This window comes from Vigna unguiculata, chromosome 6 (genome assembly GCF_004118075.2).
Source record: "Vigna unguiculata cultivar IT97K-499-35 chromosome 6, ASM411807v1, whole genome shotgun sequence".
In the NCBI taxonomy this organism is placed as follows: domain Eukaryota; kingdom Viridiplantae; phylum Streptophyta; class Magnoliopsida; order Fabales; family Fabaceae; genus Vigna; species Vigna unguiculata.
Window position 1 is genome coordinate 28,059,038 of NC_040284.1, and position 23,792 is coordinate 28,082,829.

General features: G+C 28.9%; 2 protein-coding genes across 2 annotated transcripts; both read left to right on the top strand.

The window, feature by feature from the left end:
- The first annotated feature begins 1,145 nt into the window (after positions 1-1,145).
- On the top strand, positions 1,146-4,864 carry LOC114188593. The gene is made up of 3 exons (XM_028077164.1): positions 1,146-1,445; positions 2,364-2,489; positions 3,419-4,864. The coding sequence occupies exons 1-3, from the start codon at positions 1,146-1,148 to the stop codon at positions 4,862-4,864; spliced, it is 1,872 nt and encodes a 623-aa protein (XP_027932965.1).
- A 4,205-nt stretch (positions 4,865-9,069) lies between these two features.
- LOC114186927 (pyrophosphate--fructose 6-phosphate 1-phosphotransferase subunit beta) lies at positions 9,070-16,496 on the top strand. The gene is made up of 16 exons (XM_028075006.1): positions 9,070-9,339; positions 9,408-9,569; positions 9,662-9,783; positions 11,316-11,369; positions 11,438-11,544; positions 11,776-11,881; positions 12,497-12,560; positions 13,415-13,503; positions 13,666-13,797; positions 13,939-14,109; positions 14,197-14,312; positions 14,519-14,630; positions 14,787-14,871; positions 15,627-15,671; positions 15,954-16,022; positions 16,164-16,496. Exons 1-16 carry the CDS (start codon positions 9,165-9,167, stop codon positions 16,238-16,240), a joined length of 1,686 nt encoding a protein of 561 aa, XP_027930807.1. The 5' UTR covers positions 9,070-9,164; the 3' UTR covers positions 16,241-16,496.
- The last annotated feature ends 7,296 nt before the right edge of the window (positions 16,497-23,792 follow it).

A 23,792-nucleotide genomic window follows, 5' to 3' on the forward strand; every position in this document is an offset into this window, starting at 1 on the left:
TAAAAAAAATAAAATTAAATATTATATAAAATGAAAGATTTATAATTTTATTACCTTAAAGTTTTAAATTAATATTAATGTCAAATATTTTATATATATTTATATAGAACTTATATAAAAACACAATCTCTCCATAATTATAATTCATATAAAAATATATATAAACCAAACCATAGCTTCGGTGTGATGAAATAAGTAATATTCAACATTGACACAACAAAAATTCTTCAACCCAGAAAATATTATACTACATTATCTTTATATATGTCATTGTCATAAATATCGTATGAATTTCAAGAAAATTTCATACCTAAGTTGTTACAATAACTTTATTATAATGTTAGAAAGTTGGAAGTTTCAACCGAATAAAGTTGAGAAAGATAAATAATTTATAAATAAAAAAGATAAAAAAAATTGTTACTTTTAATTTTGAGTTGAAGATATTACTAAAAATTAATACATGTGTAGAAAATATAAATTAGATAAGGAACTGTGAACATGTTTCTCACATCTTTCAATTATTTGAAGATAAATAGTATTTTTTTAAAATACTTAATATAACAAGTATTTTTGTTCAAGTACGAAAACAAACTTTCTAAATACCAAAAATAATCTGTGGTAGGGGAAGTATTTTTAAACTATACAAATTTTCCTGAAAACATAACTTCTAGCAGCACGTAAGAAAGAGAAAAAGGCATAAAAATGCTAAAACAGAATTTTGGTTTCTTAAATACATTTTCATATGTAGGTATGATCTTTTAATTCGACTAATATCGTGACAGGTAAGAGAAGTCACATCAGTTACAATTGAATAGAAAGTTTATGAAAAAATTCAATAAAGGACTGGATTCATCAGACGCAAATACCGAGAAGACCAGACTGAAAATTTCAAATAAAAAAAATACTGAATCTAAAAAACCTAGAAAAACATTAAAAACAACTGAACCAAAAAATATAAAAGAGAAAATATATCGGAAATAGTATGAAATGTATGCAAATGAAGGAAAATAAATAGGGGTGCCGGTGACTTCATGGGAGACAGAAACATTATGATTTCCGAAAGTCCCAACTAACCCACGTTCGTTTTCTCCCATGTTTTTGCTTTTTATCTTCTTTCTCCTTTTGCTTTAAACTCTGACGTATTCATGGCCTCCAACAACAAAACTCCTCCCGACCCAATCATCTCCTCTGCCCACACCCTCCTACCACAGATTCCTCGTCACCGGAAACATCGAAATCCCGGCATTGCCATCGCTTTCCGCCTCAGAGGTTCACACAACAAAAAACACTCTGCACGTGACAACACTTCCCCTGTCAATTTTTGGAAAGGATCTCCGAAAAACGAGATTTCAGCGAGGAACCTCGCTGCAGAGTGGTGGCAGTGGCAGTTTATGACCGGTGACGTGTTCCCATGTGCATCACCGTTGCCTTCGTCTAGGTTTCAGGTATATATATAAACGGTGTCAAATTTTGGATCGTATTTATGACGTCACTAAAAGCAAGAAAAGATACATTCATACGTATATGTAGTCACCGTTTCGTGCTTCTTCGTATCAAAGAAAGAATACTAGGTTAGCCAATACTTTGTTTTGTTTTTGTTATTATTGCGCGTTCTAACTAGTTATTTATTATTAGCAGTATTACCGTGAGTATATTAAAAATTATAAAATTATGTACGTGGATTAATAATAGTATAAGTATGAGTTAAAGTCCCATATTAAATAAATAAAATTAAATATTATATAAGAATAAAAATTCATAATACTATTATCTTAAGTGGTGTCAAAGGTCTTATGTGTGTAAGACTTATATAACTCAACATATCCATAACACTATTACCTTAAGATTTTGAAGTTAAAGTGGTGTCAAAAGTCTTATATGTGTAAGACTAATGTCATATAATCATATGGAACCACAATCTCAACGAGTATAACTATAAACCATATATATGAAAATATATATAACCCAAAAGTTATATACTGAGAAGACAACAAATGTTTATCCTCCTTTGCACACTATTCACTTAGTCTAGGAAAGCAAAAACCAGGATATGAAGATTCATAAAGAATAAAAAATAGCAGGCCCTAGCACAAGCTGTGATTAATTAAGTCAAAGTGTTGCGAATGCAGGCGTATATAAACTGTTCCCATTGTAGCAAGTAGAAACTCTTCTGAGTTCACGCACGTATTAGCATATGTTTTACAAAATTTTCACTCTAATTTCTTTAAAGTAACATTTTACAAAATTAAGAACTAATGGGAGATTATAAAATCTAAAAAATTAACTCGGGGGTTTATTCATTCTCTCTTGTGCTATTTTCATTGTCTCTTATATCATCATCTCCTCACGCATGTTTGCTTCAGCTTGCTAACGGGATAAAGCCCACGTTTCGTCATTCTCACAATTCTGGAGAAAAACTAAAAGAGAGAAAAGATGAGAAAATGAAGTCAATAACCATTTTGCGTTCAAGAAATGGACTTCGCCGAGAGGTATATATGATTTACATGCTTCTTGTTTTTCTCATGCATCTGGAAGGCCGTTTTAGTCAACTTAATTATAAAGTTCATTTCTATTATCTATTCATAGAAAATCGTATTAAAGATTAAACAGTAAAACTTCAATTATATCATTCTTCAATCAACGGAATAAAAGTTTATTATATATTTTCTTTTCTTAATTTCGAACCAATTTAAACTTTATTTGTTCCATTTTCAAAAGTAGTAAGAGATTATATTGAGTAAAAAAAATTTTACGATATATAATACATGTAAATCTCAATTTATAAACTAATTTTATAAAGTTAAATTATGTTTAAAATTTACTTTTTAGAATATCAAAATTGTTTGAAATTTATTGTGTATATTACATGCTATTAAACTATTCATCAATATCAAATATCACGTCTAATATATATATATATATATATATATATATATATATATATATATTATAAATTAAGTTAGATTTAAAATTCATTATATTGTTAAGAAATATACAAAAATAAAATATGTTTCTAAAAACTTTTAATGTAGTCATAGAAATTTAAAAGTATTGAAACTGTTATTTTTTTTATCAATATTCGCATGAATTTAATATTATTTTCTCTCTATTTTATGTGTACATATTTGTTTAATTATTGATTAAAATAATTGTACCAAAATGATTAGATTTCTTTTTTATTATTATGAAAAAGTTTAGCCAACGCAATCCCAACATCAAAGCTGGATAACATGTCTTAATAGAAAATTTCTATTTCAAATATCATTTGTAAACTAAAAATAAAATAAAAATTAACCAATTAGCTAAAAGACGAATTGGAACTTAAATATATAATCATATATATGTTTCGCCTCCTGAAAACAAAATTCAGATACAACAATTCAATCTACATATCCTTGACGTGGTTTGTTTTCTTCAGCTTGAATCTTCAATGCAATGTCTCAAGTGTTCAAAAGAAGTGGCAACAAAATCGAACCCTGCCCTTAAAGATGAAAAATCCAACAAGTCTAAGCATCTTGAAGACAAAGAAATTGGTGGTCACCATTACTTTGGCATCACTAATTTGCTAGAACTCCTACGCTCTCAGAGGGCCATCAATGAACTTAAAGCCACACAGAAGTCCTCCAAGAAAATAGTGGAACAATTGTCGCAGAATGTTGAAGACAATAGGGTCTTCCACAAGTGTAGAGAATGCAAGAAGAGTGAAACGGTGTTAGATGACTTAAAAGACAAGTTGTCAAGGGAAAAAAGAAGTAGAGAAAGGACGGAGTTATTGAATGCCAAATTGGTACATGAAGTGGCTAAAACCAAGATATCTTCGAAGCAGTGCATGACAAACTACAGTAAAGAAAAGAAAAAAAGAAAAATGTTAGAGGAAGTGTGTAATGAATTAGCCATGCAAGTGAGAGAAGACACGGTTAAACTTGAGGGGTTGCTAAGCGATTCCGTGAAGATTTGCAAGGAAGTGAAAGAAGAGAGGGAGATGATGGAAATGGCTGAGCTATGGCGAGAAGAACGTGTACAGATGAAGCTAGCTGATGCACAGATTTTACTTGAAGATAAATATAACGAGATGGTCCAGTTGATTGCTTTTCTCCAAGTGTTCTTGAGATCAAGGGGTGCCGAGATAGACACCACTGAACTAGAGGACGCTCAGTTTATCAAACAGATAGTTGAATCGGTGAGTATTAAACGCATTGTGGAGCTTTCATATGATTTCTCGAAGTCAGATGTTGCAGTTGAAACATTCGAGGAGCTAATTGGAAAAGACAACACTGGTTCCTATACAGCATTTACTAGCCCCTTGTCCAACATACACATTGAAAGTCTCGATGAAGTGCAGAATAGAAGTCCTAAACATCATACAAGTCCTTGCAGTGATTATAATATTGGCTTAGAAGTAGCTAATTCGATGGAACCTATTGGGGTTGATTTTAAGCAAGAAAAGGATATATTTGGTTGTGAAGAAGAATGTAGTGAAAAGGCGTGTCTGGAATCTTTGAAGACAGGAATTAATGGGGTGTGTTCCGCATCTGTGGGAAACTTAAAGAGGAAAGCTTTTCTTACTTCTAAACAACTAAAGTCGTGCCTCAACGGTGGAATAACGATTTCGTCGTCAAAATCGTGTCGGTATAAAAGGGTAGGTGATGGTTGGCACAAACAAAAGGAGTGGAAGCATAGAATTGGAAGAAGCCCTATTCAGAATGCAGGGAGTAGTTCTCAGTGTGAAGATTGCGGTGAGGGTAGCTTCAAACCCTCGGAGGTGTTGGAACAAGGAAACTGTGCATACAATAACATGAACCCACACATAATCCGTGGGATGAGAGGGTGCACAGAATGGCCACCACGTCTTCAAAAACGATAAACATTTCACACCAGCAAATTTTTTACACCTATTTAATATTACTCTTAAGTATCTTTTATTTTATTTTATATTCCTAAAACATCACTTTTGTTAGGACCGTTCATCTATAATGGGTGGTTAAAGGAGAGTAACCAGTGCCCAAGATTGTTTTTCCATTTAGAAATGTAATTTCAAAGTCAACTGTAGCGTAAGAAACAAAGTACAAGTACAGAATTTTTATTGAATTTTTTATGTTATTTTCTGAAAAGATTTAAAATATTGATATTTTAATTTTTTTTGACATATTTAAAATGTTAAAATAAGTGCCTTTCGCTATATTTTGAAAGTACTGAAAAATTTGTAATAAACGAAAATTTAGTAAAGAATTCAAATTTGTAAAAAAAAAAAATAAGAGTCTTAATTTTAAGTTTTATTGAAGAGATTTTATTAGGGAGATACAACATTAATGAGATATGAGCTTAACCATATAAGGCATTTACACCACTCTCAATCCAAAATCTTAAAGTAATGAGTTTATGAGTCTTTATTCTTATATAGTTTACACTTATATAGTTCACACTTGAATTCCTAACACTTAGATGATCCAGACAACTAAAGAGTAGGAATTAATTATCCATAATCATTAGTATTTATAGGGGATAGATGACTTGTTGATATAGGAACATATTTAATATATATCAAATATTCATTCTTTTATTTTGAAATCTAAAACTATAAGATATATGAAAAAAATGATTTCTCCATTTATGATATATGAGATATAGATATTTCTACTGCTAAAATTGAAGTATATTTCTTTTTAAAACATTATTTGTTTTAAATAGGCATATTTGTACACTTCAGAATAAATTTTAATTTTAAGAAGTATTTTTTAAAGTCAAAATATGTTAATAAATTGCATAAAAACAAATGAGATTATGTTTCTTATGGACTTAATTAATCTAATATTTTGAAATATGTTGAAATAAAATTTGCGATTGAATTTAACAATATCAATTTGAGAATTTTAGTAACAATTCAATAAAAAAACTTCCCTCCTTAATATTTTATTTTGCTAAGTTTTTGGTCTCTCCCAAATTACGTATCCATTGTGAAATCCCAAATTCATTCAGCAACACCTTACGTACTCAAGATATTGTGTATTCGTAAAATTTTTTATTGTTCATAAAGCTTCAAGTTATAGTATTCATACTGTGAAAATTTGAATTGCTTCATGTATCCAATTAGAGGAATAACATTTCGAGAATAAAAGAATTAAAAAAGTAATGTAGAGATGATTGATGATGATGAAAATTATATATGACAATGCCGTTTCATATTTGGCAAGTTAAAAACGGATAAGTACTCCTTAAAAATTGAAAAAATTTAAAAATTTAAAAAAATATAATCAATTCTTCGTAATTTTCATTTTTAAATTGAAGTTTATGTAAATACAAAGATTTATTACTAGGTATAACTATTATAGAAAAAAAAAACTTAAAATAGTAATATTTGTTGTAATCTCAAGTATTGTATGATTTGGAACTTGTATTGATCATTCTAAAAAAAATTAAAATTGACTGTGAATATTTGTATTTAAATAATTTTTTTAAAAGATAGTTGTAATCCTCGTCGAGGAAAAGTTTTTAAGATATTTAGTTATTCCATGTATTTAAAGTGTGAGATTTTTAAATTTTGTTTTCATACATAAATATAAATAAGATAAAATGGTGTAAAATCACAATATAAAAACTCTTTTAAATTCACAAACTCTGTTTTGTAGGACTAAAAATAAATAAGTTTTATCATAATTAAAGAAATATTCCAAAAATAATTGATATCGAGAAATATTTATTCATTTAAATTTTTAAAGTGACATCTTCTCTTTATTTCATAATAATATTTTAAATTATTTTTTATCATATTTATTTGTCATAAATAAATAAAATAAAAATTGTGAAATTAGTCAATATAAATCAATAAAAAGGACATTACATGTTGAAATGAATAATTAAATGTAAATATAAATAAATAAGAGTAGAATGTAACTAACTAAACTAATAAATAAATAAATAACATAGATGCATAACGGAATATAAATATAAATAAAGAAATCAATAGACCGATTTATAACTAAAGGTAAACATAAATAAATAATTAGGATACGAGAAAAAAATATATAAATAAATGAATAAATAATATCGATGTGTAAATGGATAACTATATATAAATATTACTAAATAAATAAATATGTGAATAAATAATATTAGAGACTTTTTCGATGAAAATATATAAATAAAATATATGAATAAATATGTGAAATGAGATGAGAGACACCTGAATAATTACAATCATAAAATAAATACATAAAACAGATAATATAAAAGAAATTTCATTCCATTAATTGAGTAGTGGTAGAACATACACTTAAATAAACATATTTTCTTATTTCTTTTTCTCTTTACTTTCTCTCTTCGTGTAAACATTTATAAGTTATTATGCATACATATAAGTAAATTTTTATTTTATTTTATTTTATTTAAAAATTTTATAATTATGAAAAAAAAATCATTTTATTCTCTTCCTTTTCTTGTAATTATGAAAAATAAATTTTTATCTTTTCCTTATCTCATATCTTAAGTGATAAATTAATTCAAGAACAGTTTTAATATATTATATATCTTATATTATTTAAACAAAAATAAGAAATATTTATATAATTTATAAATAACATAATTATAATATATTGTGTAAAAAAAATTATATTACAAATTTTGAGATACTACAAATAACTGAAGTCAACATTTTTAAATTATATGAACAAAAAGCATTGAATAAATAAGAAAGAAAAATGAAAGAAACGGTGATATTTCAGGTACATAAACACATTTAACTCGATACAATTTATGAAATTATGTTATTGTATATTCAATTTTACAGACAGCAACCTAAAGAGACGCTAAACTGTTATCGAACTTAATAAAAGTTATAACTATAAACATTTTACTTGGATCTGAAAATAACGTCTACATTGTATTACCAAAACATGTTATCAATCATAAGGCACGTTATTTTGTAGCAATGCGGAACCAAACATGCTGTAACATTCATAGTTAAAAAGGATAAAAATAAGAACATAACCTTTTGTCCAACCAACCAGTTAAAGGGAAACAGATCCACCAAAGTTAGGTGTGATTTTTGAATCATTTCAAAGTTAGGTGAACATGGGCTCTTTTCTTGAATTGGGTGGGGAAGGATGGGTGTTGCTTACCCAAAATAACAAAGACCATTTGAAATGACCATGTTTCGCAATTGAAAATTAAGTCTTCAGAACTAATCTTAATTATCAATTGAACAAAAACATTTTTTCATATAAAACCAAAACTCATCAAACGTATCAAAATTTTCAAGCCACAGACGCATCTATAATAACATGTGCTGCTGGGGGCTTTTAAGGAATACTACCTGTGTGGGTAAAATTGGTTGATTTGATTATTCTTTTTAAAGCTTTAAAGCATCTTTAATACAGTAGTAATGTAATTTTATGGCTTAACTAATTTTTTGTCCTCATTTTCGTAATGTTTGTTGCGGATGATCTCATTTTGACAGAATGTTTAAAATAATCATTATTTTTTACCGAATGTTTATAATGATCCTTATTTTCGCAATTCGTATTTTATTTGGTCCTTTTCTGTGACGCACAGAAAAGAACCAAATAAAATACGAATTGCGAAAATAAAGACCATTTTAAACCTTCGATAAAAATAAGGACTATTTTAAACATTCTGTCAAAATAAGGACCATCTGCAAAAGATATTTAAACCTAATTTTATGATATTCACTTTCTATGGTTCTTTCCTTTTCTCTGACTTTATAGGTAAATGTAATTTGGAACAAAATTTATTTAATATAATATTATCATTTTGTTTATATATGTCAGTTTAATATCATTTTAAAATAACGTTTAATAATTTTTATTTTTTAAAAAAAATCTAATTAAAACATCTTCTTACATATTAAAACTCAATTGAAATTTTTTAAAAAACGGATTCTGATACATTAAATAAAAATAAATATCATCTCATTAATTAAATATAAATAACTAAACACATAATTGAAATAGCATCTCCGAAATTAATTGAGGATTTTGCCAAGGTGGCACAAGGACAGTGTGGGTTTTACCTTCGCTATTAAAAGCGGCGGATAGGTATATTCAAGACCCTTTTCAAACCTACTTCACCTCTGTTTAAAACATACCAAACACATTTCTCATTTTAGATTCACGCTCCCACTTCACTCTCTCTGCAACCAAACCAACCAAATGGCACCCGTACCTAACGGTACCGTTCCCTCCGCTCCCGTCACTGGACGCCTCTCCGCCGTCTACAGCGAGGTGCAGAAGAAGCGCGTCGACCACGCGCTTCCTCTTCCCTCCGTCCTCAAACATCCCTTCACCATTATCGACGGTCCTCCAAGCTCTGCTGCCGGAAATCCAGGTCAGTCTCCCTCCATCATCTCGATCCGTTAAGTCTCCTTCATTCTCATCGCGAGTGCCCGCGTGCAGACGAGATCGCTAAGCTCTTTCCACATTTGTTCGGCCAACCTTCCGCCGCGTTGGCGCCTAGCGATCCGCGTGTGGCGCAGACGCACCATAAGTTGAAGATTGGGGTGGTTCTGTCTGGAGGCCAGGCTCCTGGAGGCCACAATGTCATTTCCGGAATCTTTGGTAACGCTCATTTTCAAATCTGATTTAGTGAAACGTGTTTTTCTTCTTCTTCTGTTGAGATGTAACTTCTCTTATTGTTTTCTGCGTCTTAGATTATCTTCAAGAGCGCGCACAAGGAAGCACATTGTATGGTTTCAGAGGTGGCCCGGCTGGCATTATGAAGTGCAAATACGTTGAACTCACCTCTGAGTATATTTATCCTTATAGAAATCAGGTCATTTTTTCTCTGTTACATCTTTCGAATGCTGTTTAATTTGTTTTTTGCTGAAATTTGGAGGATCGTGATAGTTTGTTAGTTTTCTAATTTTATAAGTATATCTGGTGATTTAATTGATTGGAGAATTATAATTATTATTATAATCATAATGATTAAAATAATTATAATTATTGTTCTTATAATATTCTTTTAATAATTTTTGTATGTTTGTGATGGTGTTGGTTAAACTATTTTTTAAAAACAAAATTTCATTATTTTAATTGCTTTTCGTAAATAAATTATTGGACAACACAAATGACTCTCCAAGTTACTTACATTTATTCATTTGGCCCGCTACTCACAATGACTCATGTCTTAAATTCAAACTAAATTAATATAAACATTAAATTTATAAATTTACACTTATTTATTCATATATATATATATATATATATATATATATATATTTCAATCATTACTTATGAACAAATCATTGTCTCATAATAATGTAAACTAAAATTAATATAAATAGTACATTTTATTTCAATAAGCTAAAACTTTATAAGTATTTAATTTTCAATTCAACTAAATAAAAGGCAATTGTTTTCTGAATTACTTTTTTTATTAGAGTAACGGTATTAAGAATGTTAAAATAATTTGTACACGAAGGAGACAGAACAGGAGACCGGAAGAGGGGTGTGGTGTGGGAGTGATCTAGATTTCTTCAATTGATTTTTCATGCATTCACACACTGTTATTTGGATGGCTATATTTAACGTTAGCTGTACACTCATATATGTATTTAAAACTGAGGAATTGTATGCTTTATACGATAACAAACCGATCTATATGATCGGATTATGAAAAAGCGCTTCGAACAAAAGCAGTTTGGTATTGTTATTTACAGTAGATTGTCAGAAATCAAGACCTATGGAATCCCATGATTGTGTGATTAACTGTTTCCGAAATTTAAGAAACTCTGTCTATTTGACCGAAATGCTTGAATATTTCCGGTTGGTTGGGAGCAATATCTAGCCAATAAAATATTAACTTGATTATATAACTATAAGATTACCGGAGGAGCTTTTTATATAAATAAGCTTTGAATTATTAAAAAAAAAATAACATACACTCGAATACTTTTAGTCTACTCCCAAGATATTAGAATAGAACATTAGTAAATCAGCGTTGTCAGTTATAACACATTTTGAAATCTGAGCATTCGGGATGAGAATTTCATGCTTTAATGAGAAGAAAAATAGGATCACGACCCTTAACTTTTTTTTTTTTAGTTATTAAGTTATTAAAACAGAAGAATTTTTTTTTCCAGAATAATGACTGCAGGCTTGACTGACTGAAACTTACCTGACAGTAGTGAATCCAGGTCTGCCCGGTTCCGAGGGAAGTAAGATAAGTGCTAGTGAGAGATTGAGGGAAAAAAATGAGTGTGTAGAAACTGTCGCCATAATCTGTTGTAAGAGTACACCATTATTGATTTTTGTAATCATCACAAGAATTTGACATCTAATAATAATCATTTCTGTTGGCAGGGTGGATTTGACATGATTTGCAGTGGGAGGGACAAGATTGAAACTCCAGAGCAGGTAGTTTTATGTTGCTACATGTTTAGTATTCAATTAATTCGTCTCGGTACTTACATTACATGACATAGTTTAAACAAGCCGAAGAAACAGCTAAGAAGCTAGACTTGGATGGGCTCGTTGTTATTGGTGGTGATGACTCAAACACCAATGCATGCCTCCTTGCTGAGAACTTCAGGTATGTTTTAGCTGGTATAGATTATAATGTTTCCTTGGATGTTTTTGTATGAAGTAATGTTTTCTCGTTGGATTTTTATTTACATTTCAAGACCCTTTTCCTTTTATCAGTATACTTATTACGTAATTTAGTGGATGGATGGTAATAGTATTTACATGCGAAGAGGACATTTCAATTATGAATATGTACAATGTTTCCGATTGTTCAATGCTTTAATATGGATCCATGCAGGAGCAAAAATTTGAAAACACGTGTAATTGGATGCCCTAAAACCATTGATGGTGATTTGAAATGCAAAGAAGTTCCCACAAGTTTTGGGTTTGACACTGCTTGCAAGGTGAATGGCGATAAGCATTCGATCATTTATAGTCTTATATGGTTCTGGTCTCTAGTCTACATATTTAAATTTAAATAATGCTACAAATTTGTAATTTCTCTTTTTATCACCAGTTATTTGTTAAGGAAATAATGCTACATTTGGCAAGAAACTCTTAGCCATAAAATAACATTCATTTCATTTTGTACATTGATCTCATTCTTGCAATTCTTTCTCTATCTCAATAAAGTCTTGAGAACCCTTTCTTCTATAAAGTTCTCTTCTCTAGAAGTTCTTCGAGTAAGAGTATTCCTGCAACTGAGTAAATCTTACAACACTCTTAAATTTATTTTCGCAAGCTTTCTCTTCTTGGTGGATTTTCTGTTTCTTTTTTGAAAGGGTACGTTGTAACTTTTTTCTAACACTTTACTTAAATTTGTTTTTTCTTCATGATTTCAATTTCCTTTAGTATTATGATATTTACAAATTTCTATACTAGAAATAATTTTAAATATTAATTTAGTAAAGCAAATGTCCTAATTGCTGAGTGTTGTATAGTGACCTGACTATTTTAGATATATGGCACATGATTACATGACCTGACTATTTTCCTATTTTTATGTTAATGTAATGCAGATATACTCTGAAATGATTGGAAATGTTATGATAGATGCCCGATCAACTGGAAAATATTACCATTGTAAGTATACAAAATTGAGAAACTCTTTAGATCTATATAGCAACTAAAGACTGTAGTCTTTGAAAGTTGTAGATACTATGCTGTACTGTTTTTAACGCTTTTCTTTTCTGACAAACTGCTTCACTCTTTAAACATTTTGCACTTTAAAACTCTGCTATCATCTGTTCTTATTCTATCATGTGAAGACCTGAATTCTTATTGAGTTCTTTTCTTACATTAATACGGCCAACAAGATATCTAACAAGTTTTCCAGCTAAATGAAACACATGCTATCTCCTTTTATAACAAATTACTCATAACATTTGTCATTCTCTTCTCCACTTTTATCAATTATAGGCCAGAACATTGAGATGGAAGATGGTTATGTCTATTCTTATTATCACCAATTTGTTTATATGGTATCAACATTTTACTTTTGAGTGATAAATGACTAGTTCATTCATTCATTATCCTTGTAATAAAAAACCAGCTTTGTTTTGTGATTTTTCTGCTTCTCATTTTTTATTTGCTTGAATGGTTAAATTATATCTAAACTCTTGCTTTTGTGCTGTTGAAGGGTTTAAATAATTTGAAGATGTTTTTATTGAATCATTTTCAATTATTGGAATATCATCAAAGCCTTCAAAATCAGAAAAGAAGTTCTATACTTTGTTGAGATTCTTCCTTTAATACCTAAATAAAATGTGATATTCATAAAAAGGTTGATGCTTCAATTTATATGGCTGATAACAGATAACAGACATCATACTTTCACCAGCCTACAGCTCTCTCCCTTTATATCTATTCATCGAATGTGTGTGATTTCATAATTGAATAAATTTCAAGCAATAAAACATGCAATCATCTGTCTGCAGTTGTGCGGCTTATGGGGCGTGCGGCTTCACACATTACACTGGAATGTGCTTTACAAACTCATCCAAACATTACAATTATTGGAGAAGAGGTTCCTCCTATATTTGATCATTTTATCTATATTTCATACATGCAAGTGGTTGATGGAATCGATTAAAGAAAAATGCTTCCATGTTAATCTTATGATTAAAGTTTTCTAAGGGGAAAGCAGCCCTTTATCAGATTTGATTTAACCCATAAGTATACATTTCAGGTAGCTGCAAAGAAGCTGACGTTGAAAAATGTCACAGACTATATTGTTGATGTTGTTTGTAAAAGAGCTGAAATTAATTACAATTATGGTGTCATTCTTATCCCTGAAGGTCTAATTGATTTCATACCTGAGGTATCTATTACTTTACACAAGAGAAAAAAATAACTGTGTTTCTCTGTGTATTTGAGATATGTATTTGTGTTGTTCTTGTACTATCAGTATTAAATACACTTTGATGATACTTATTTGTTCTTCATATTTTGCTGTTTGCAGGTCCAGCATCTTATTGCAGAACTAAATGAAATTCTTGCTCATGATATTGTGGATGAGGGTGGATTATGGAAGAAGAAACTCAGTGATCAATCATTGAAGCTTTTTGAATTTTTACCTCAAGCAATTCAAGAACAATTGATGCTTGAAAGAGATCCACATGGAAATGTTCAGGTGCCTAATGTTATTGCTGTGTTTATTTGTCTCCTCTATGGAATTTGAACCAGCATCAATGTTAACCTTGCTTACATTCCCATATAGGTTGCCAAGATAGAAACAGAGAAAATGCTTATTCAAATGGTTGAGACTGAGTTGGAGAAGAGAAGGGAAGAAGGCAAATACAAAGGCGAATTTAAAGGGCAGTCCCACTTTTTCGGGTATGTTATCTAGTTTTTAAATTATGATTTTGAGTGGTAAACTTTAATACATATTGCTGCAAACTAAAAAAGTTTCCGGGGACATGCTTTTATTCCTCTTTACTTGGATTGAAATTTATTTTGCTCACATATGTATGTTATGTGTGATCTTTTAAATGACACTATGTAAGAGTTTGTAGTTACCGATTCAAATTCAAAATATGCAGTTACGAAGGGAGATGTGGCTTGCCTACTAATTTTGACGCTACTTATTGCTATGCTCTGGGTTATGGCGCTGGAGCCCTCCTCCATAGTGGGAAGACTGGACTTATATCATCAGTTTGTGCTTCTTAACACGCCTTTTTTTTATGCCTATTTAACTATCTTAGACTAATTGGCGTTGATAATTGATTGCACTTTGAAGTTGTGCTTGTTTTTTTAATATTGAAGTCACCAACATACTTCTTTAACTTGCTTTGACATTTTTTTTATCAGGTTGGGAATTTATGTGCTCCAGTAGAAGAATGGACTGTTGGTGGAACTGCACTCACCGCACTGATGGATGTGGAGAGGAGACATGGTACACGTTTTGACCTTGTGCTATATTCCAATGACTATTCACAGACTTAATTTTCATGCAATATTCTGCTGTAATTTGATAAGCCAAATCTGATTTATGCAATTATAGTTCTTTGGTAGGAAGTTATTTGGCAGTTATTTTTATATTACTTAAGGATCGTAGAAATATACAAGCTGTGTTACATCTATAACAATATATAAAGGGGATTCCCCTTTTTGTGTCCACTTTTCAAAATACCGATTTTACCCTTTAAATATAATAATTTATTAAATTTTTAAAAATTGACCGTTACTTTTATAAACTTTTTATAAAATCAGATGCCTCTGTTGTTCTGATATATTTCACTTTATTTTTAATAAATATAATTTTAATATATATATATATATATATATATATATATATATATATTTACTTAATAACATTATAATATTATCACTACTAATAAAATATTACGTATATTTAATAAATATACACACAGGCGCGATAGCGCCTGTGTTACGCTAGTACTTGTAAAAGGGAATTACGTTGTCAGTTGCTATTCCCCATGTTTTGTTAAACCTTATGATTTTACTCAAATGTGGCCCAATATTCATAATATTTCTATATTTATTCATAGCTCGGTGTATTCTTTTTTTCTCGAGGCCAAAATAATTAACTCAAAATGTGTTTTGGTTAGAGATATTCTTCTCCTGCAATTTTATGTGACCGCTTTGTTCACTGTTCAACTCTTTACGAATGTGTGATTTTCTTTGCAGGTAAATTCAAGCCTGTGATCAAGAAGGCAATGGTGGAGCTTGAAGGTATATTTATATTCATAAAAACATTCTTTTGGACTCGATAGTCCACAAACGTAGTTAGCAAGGAAAAATAAATGAAAGGGAGGATAAAATATTTTATTTCTTATGTTCAAATGTGGTTCGAAAGATTAACGCTTCAGTTGTTTGTTTTAACTCATCCCTATTACATACTGAAACATAGATTATGCAATATTGAATACTATACCAATTACAGATTTAAGCTTTTAATATAACTCCAGTTATCTTTGGATACTGAATAAAAATATTTATTGTTGGATCACTCAGGGGCACCCTTCAAAAAGTTTGCCTCCTTGCGGGATGAATGGGCCTTGAAGAATCGTTACGTCAGTCCAGGTATGCTATATGATTATTGATTATTGTTTCACCTATTTTTTCTGCTTGCTTCACTGAAGTCATGTGTTGAACTGGAGTGATCGATTCTCTCTGCAACATGATTAGTTTAAATGCTCATGATGATGATGATTTTCCTTGTAGGTCCAATTCAATTCTCTGGCCCAGGATCCGATGTAACTAATCACACTTTAATCTTGGAGCTTGAGGCGCAAGCTTAGACATAGAATGAGGTCCTTGTTTTGACGTTGGCAATTCATATTGTTTTTTGGGTTCTTTTAATAAAATATTGAAACTAGCTAGGGATTATTGAGTTACTTTTGAAATTTACCAGGTAATGGTTCGAGTTAGTTGATGAGTTTTGATTGCTCAACTCTATAGTTGCTTTCAACATGGGCAATTTATTTTCACGACTCCCATCTTCACTTTGCCTGAACATTTGTCAGAGTTAATAATAGTAATAATTAACAAAATAAATATTTTCTCATTGGTTGAACTCCATGACATAGATTGCTTTAAGTAATTGAGTTTGGTTAAATACTTAGTCTACAGGAACAATTTATTTCATCGGGTTGTAAAATAGTTTTATTAACGCCAAAAAAAATCTGATTAGCATTTACCTAAAAAACATCTTAACATTAGTTAAGAAATAACTCAATCTGCTAAGTTTAATTTAGTAAGTCACACACATTCATTTAAGCATATGTAATTTCAAGACAATTACAAAGATAGACTTTATTGTTGCATTGTTTACGTTTTGGAAATATGAAGTTTGACCTCCTACCGTGTTTTAGACGACTTTATTATACAATTATGTAAATCCATTTATTTGATTATTTTATAATTCTTTTGCGATATATATATATATATATATATATATATATATATATATATATATATATATATATATATATTATTTAGTTATCTAGTGAAATTTTACATTTTAAAATTTTATCATAAAAATATATATTTCACTTACAGATAAATAAAAATGGACACCTTTTCCTATTATATTAAGTAGATCATGTAAAGCGAAAAAACAACATAAGTATAAATAATGAAAATGTAATTAATATGAAAGATGGGAGATCAGTAAGAAGCTGCATAATATTTTTATAAATATTTTGATCAATAAGAATGTAGAAGGTAGATCTCTTGACCAAAACACTTAATTGTTAATTGATAATGTTGGTCCTTTTTTCTTTTAGTCTTTCTTTTTATATTCTTTACTTATACTTCTGTCTTCCTTTTTGTTCTTTCTTTCTTTTAGTCCTTATTAAGTTATTTAATCCCTTTTCATTTTATCTTCACGTCACCCTTTATTGGACCTTAACATGTCTTGTTGTACTAATCAGGTAAAAACCTATCATACTTATTGGTATTGGACATAATCCAAAACCTATCTTACTCATCGCTAATCGACCTACCACAACTAAAAAACTAAAATCATCAACAGGGACTATATTATCAAAATTATTTCTCCTTGTTCTTTTCATTTTTTTCATTTTCAAAGTTGGACTTGCTTTCTGCAATAACAAGAGGGTGAGGCTGCAGGCGCAATTTGAAAATGGATCTTTTTATAGGGGAAAGTCTGTCTGTAGTAACTTCTACCCTATATTTTTTATGATAGACACTTATATACTCTCTATTTTGAATAAATGTTTATTTTTTTTATATTTTTGATAAATAACATTCACATTTTCTATCTTTTGTAATTTTTATTTTTAATCATGTGATACTTTTTTTTTATAAAAGGAAAAATAATTTGTTTATAAATTTTTTAACTTATATTTTATCATTTAATTTTTATTTAAGATTAAGTAAAAAAATTATTGTTCAAGTTTTAATAAAAAAATTAAGTATGACTGTATTAAAATTATGAGAGAAAGTATGTGTCATTTATTAAAAAGGAAATACCAAAATAAGAATGTTTATTTAAAAATTAAAGTAAAATGTTAATACAATTCCATTATAAGCATAATAAATATGAATTTTTAATTTGAAATTAGAAAAATTACGAGTATATTTTTTTTCAGCAATATCAAAATGCATATAGTGTACCATAAGGTAGGTAGAAGAAACTCCATTTCAAAAATAAAATAAATAAGAGTATTTTTACTTCACTTAATTTTGTTGAAGTTATAGATGTAATTATCATGTAGGGTAAGTATATCTTTCAAATATTTACTTTAAAGGAAGACTCGGATTTGAGTAACTTATAAGCTAAAAATCAACCATTTATATGCAAACATTCTCACACACTCATCGCAAAATCTCAAAAGAATCTGGAATAAATCATACTCATATGTCTTCTGATTTTGATACAGCAGGGTTCTTCAGAAGTTGTGTCTGCCATAAAATTCTGAACCAAAATATTCTACATTGATTCATGTTGATAAGTGGAGATGAGGCCAAGTGGCATGGTATATGAAAGATATGAATGTGGGAAACATAAGATTCAACGAATTATGATTGCATTATGAAAGATTGGTTTCTACTTTTTGGGGTGACTACACAGACACAGACCCAGCACAGCTAGTAAGACGTTGACGATCAAACGTGGTGGGCTTGGAGTTGGGTGAAGGGGAAGGGTTCTTTTGTTGCTGGCTCTGTCTGTGACAAATCAATTGACACTTTATGATTTTGGTTCCTAGTAAAATATTTAAATCCACATGAAAAAAATCTATCACTTTCCCTTCATCACACACATTCATCCATGCAGATACAGCCAGAGAGAATGCTGATTCAGCACCATCACTCACTAATTGGTAAGCATGTATTAAGTTTTTTGACTCATAAATGTGTAGTGGACTTGTTCAACCATGCACATGACTTCTTTTATGTCTCACCAACATGGGTCCATGACACTAAGCTTCTAATTGAGGTGATTTGGAAGGTAATAAGATAAGCACAAGCATTCAATTCTTCTTGATGCTTTCTGCTTCGTTTCTTTATCTTTTGCACTGAATTGGTATCTTTATCAGTGACTCAGAGTGAGTTAGTCTTGGTTTCATTGTGTGAAACTGAAAAGGACAGGTTTTTTTCTTTTTTTCTCTCCAAGACACAGCATGCAAGGGTTTATCTTTTGGTCTTGATGGGTGCCTCTATGTGCAATGCTTGTTCTTTCACATGCCATGCTTATTTATTTGTGCTTTTTGGACTGTTCCACTTACCATGTTATGGAACATCACCTGACACCTATGATGTATAAACCCTCTCAACCTCCTCTGGAGAACTTTTGATGTTCCTGTCATCACTCAAGATTCTGCTAAGAACCAAATTTTCAAAGTAAACGAGAAAGGATAGATCCATGCAACTTTACTGTGCTTTTGTTTTGAAATTTGGTGGTTCTTGACTTGTGTGTATTCATGGTTTTTTGTTGTGTATTGTGGCAGGCTCTACTCTTTTTGATTATGTTTCTTCTTATTATAGATGTTTTTGATGATGGTCTTAACAAAACAACCCAAATCAAATCCAATTATATTAACAAAATGCCAAAACCTGTCACGTAAACTAACTTAATTACTCTATGGAATTCGTTCTTGACACAGCATACCCTCAATAATTGTTTAAATTAGTGGAGACTTGGTGAAGAAGCTTTGACTTGACTGCATACATACATACAAATTATAAAAGAAAAGTTTGAGATTAAAATATATACATTGCATCTTTATTATATCTTTGTATTTATTTATATAATTAAAGATTTTTTATGACCATTATTTTTGTCAGTTAAATTAGATAGTTTAGTGGAGGTTCTGATTGATGCAATAAGCATAGTATTATGAATTTATAGTATAAATGACAGTATATTGTTTTAAGAACTAGGTTTTGTATATTCATTAAATTACAATGGATTAAAGGTAGGTTTAGTCATTGATAATTTATCTAGATGGGTTGGAAACATGAAGATAGTCACCTATCTAAGACCCTAAATTAGTAGGAACAATTAAAAATTATTTAGATTTTAATTAAGTAATTTTTGAAAATAAAAATAAAGAATTAAAGAGAACAAAATTAAGAGAAACAAATATATAAAATTAAGAAAAAATATATAATTTTTTTTAATATTTAAAAAAAAAATTAAAAATCAGTGAGTTTTTGTCAAGTTTAGTTATATGTAATTCTGCAAAATTACATGAATGAATGAAATTGAAGTGAATTAGGGTGAGAAATTATGTGAATAATTTAGGGTTTGAAAAAACTATTGAGAGTGAATCCTTGGTGCCTTACTATTTTTCTTTGTTGCACTAAAATTGGGAGGAAACGAATATACTTTCCTTTCTCCTACAATCAATGAACCAATGAACGTGCTCTATATACACATGCATGCTTCTAAACTCAAAAAGGCAAACAAAACAGTTTTCATGTTCGATCAAGTAAACCTCTTCTTGAAGTGTTTTTTATTTATTTATTTTAGTTATTAATGCAATATTTTAATTAAAACACGTTTCACAAAAATATTTGTTTATTTTTTTAGTTGACATGAGTGAAGACCTACGTATTTAATTATTATACTGGTAAAATCGGTTTGGATTGCAAATTGGGTTATAATCTCATCCATCACACCAGCAAGTCAAAGGCGGTGAGACACAGCTGCAAACATGTTTTTTTTTTTAATTTAATATTATTTGAATAACGTAAATATATAATAATTTAAATTATATTAAGTTAGCATATAAAGTTATAACCATTTTATTTTATTTAAGTAAAAACATTAATTAATTCAAAAATTATAAAATATTATAATCTGTGTTTTTAATATATATTTGTGTGTATATGCATATATAAAATAAAGTTTTAAAAAAAGTTATGGTTAGATGATCAAAATTCAGTTCATTTTATTTATCATGAATCGGTTCTCTTCATCCTATTCCATTTTTACAGGTAGCCAAATGAAAGTGGGTCCGTCTGACACATGGTAAATAAGTAAAAGTTGAATCCTTTTCAAATCGTCAAAAAAATTATATTGCACATCAAGTTATTTTTTAAAAAATAATTCCAATACTAAGAATAATTCAACTTTTTAATGTATATTTTTAATATATTTATTTTTGAAATAAGTAATTTCATATTTAATTGACAAATCTTGGACCAACTTGTTTGTTTGTGTTCATTAAAAAATAAATATTGTTTAATAATTAAACAATCAGTTTATTTTAATACGTACATAATAGACGAGTCTCAAAAATGATTTTTAAAATAAATTATTTAGAATTCAGACAACTTAGTTTTTATTTATTTTTTTAGTGTTACATCTCAGATCAAACCCAACAACACCTACTATTTAAGCAAACTCGATTACATTTTCGTTACAACACATAACAACAAAACAAATTAATAGCAAACCAATTAGAATTTCCGTTGTCATTAATCAAGAAAAGGAAAGAAAAAAAAAACTTTTCTTGTTTTGGTTTTCAAGCAACATTTGTTGAATCTTGGTACGGTGATCACTCCTTCCACTTTATCTTTTTCAATAAGTCTTCCTCCTAACTCTTAATTAACTCTTCAATTGTTTTTTCCTTCCTTAAAAAGATAAGAGGTTAGCAATATATATATATATATATATATATATATATATATATATATATATATATATATATATATATATATATATATTTATTTATATTAGTTAAGGTCGTTCAATTCCAATTCAAATAACTACATTCTTAGACAATCTATAACAATATATAAAGAGGAATATATAAAGAGGATTTTCTCTTTTATGTCCACATTTTAAAATACCAATTTTATCCTTTAAAATATAATTATTTATTAAATTTTTGAAAATTGACCATTACTTTTTACAAACTTTTTTATAAAATCATTTATCTCTACTCTTCTCTTTTTCTCTATTTATTAATAGTTATTCTCTTATCTTTTCTATATATTCACTTTATTTTTAATAAATATAATTTTTTATATATTAACTTAATAACATTACATTATTATCACCTACTAATATAATATCACATATATCTCATATATCTAAAAAATGTGTACACATAGACGCGACACGATAGTATTAATAAAGAGCTTCAATTCGGTTCTCAAAGACTTTCAAGAAATTTCAATAAAAACACACCATTTGTGTTTATGTCTTCCACGCACTCAATATAATCATGTTTAAATTGAAATATATATATATATTCTTATGTAATAAAAATGTTGAACAATTTGGTGGAAAAGAGCATAAGTTAGAGTGATTTAATGAAAATGAAGGCACGTAGATAAAAAGGGAAAAGGTTGATAAGGCAAGTGGCACAGGAAAAAGAAAAAAAGGTTTACATTGGCGAAACATCTTGGAAACACACTGAAACTATAATTATGTTGAACAACTTGATAACCGAAAGTTTATATAGAAGATTAATTGAGCTATAATTATAAATATGTAGCTTTACAACTCACTAAAAAAGTTTAGGCTTATCCTAATCACTTGGTGTTACGGTGTGTTCTCTGTTTCCCCTATATGTACCTAATTGAGTGGAGGGAGGGAGACAAAGGAAAGAGATTACAACTTTAGTTCTACACTGTTGCACATAAGATCTTTGTAATTTAATTAAATTAAGATTAAAGTACTTAAGTACTGAACCCTCTTCCTAAACATGGACCAGCAATAATCATCAAAACTGTTTCTCACAAACTGACACCCTGCCTTCAATTGACAATTCAATTTTACTTTTTCTTCTTACTTATAATGTTTTATTGATTTAATATTTTAAGAAAATAAATCAGAAAGATCTCTTTACTTTGCATCAGGAGCTAAATTCCAATGATTTTTGTCTTTTCTTGTGTCTGGAGTAGGTGTAATCAGAACTAATATGATTCTGTATAATGTTTCCGCCAAAATTGAAAAGGAACACTGGGATTTAGTCTATGCTTCTATTCAAACTTAAATACAGTGTGAAGAGAAAAAACTACAAATAACCATGATTATTAAGAATTTACTTTTATTACAAATATTTTTCTTTCATGAATATGTTATTTTTAAATAATAAACTCGTTTTATATATTGTTTTTATAGTTTTGTGTTTTAGCTAAACTAACTAACACCTATAATTCACTAACATTATCCGAATAAAATTGAACTTTTATCACACACATAGCGTGGATAAGAATAGAAGTGTGGTTAAAAAACTATTGAAATTGATTAGGTTTTCAAATAAAAACTATCCATCAAACTATTGATTATTTTACTTCTTGATGCACACACTTTAACTTTTATGATTCAGATCTATAATTTATAATTGCAATTTCTATTCGTTTATGGTATTCAACCTAATAAATATCATAAATAATAAACCTAAATCACTGTTTTTAAATTTCGTACTCGTGATATCTGCATAAATTTGCAAATCTATTTGGATGAGTTTCTACCTACACACTTACAATATACAAAAATGGAGAAAAAAATGTGTATAAATTGTGAATAAAAGTTTAGGATAAAATATATAAATTTTGTTAACAACTTAATTTGTGTATAAACTAATTTTAGTTTAAAAATATATTTTTTTTCTAAAAACACTCCCCCACACATATTCTTAAAACATTAATATAAATAGTTTACTCATTGGACTTGTTCTGATCAGGAAAGGCTGCTCACCTCCACTAATATAATTTTCATTTATTTTATTCTTTATATTTAATTTAATATCATGTTCTAATATAATGCCATGATGTGATATTAATAGCATGTTATAACCTTATCTATCTAATGACGTAATATATTTTTAAAATAAGTAAAAATATCTTACAAAATTGAATCAAATAGCC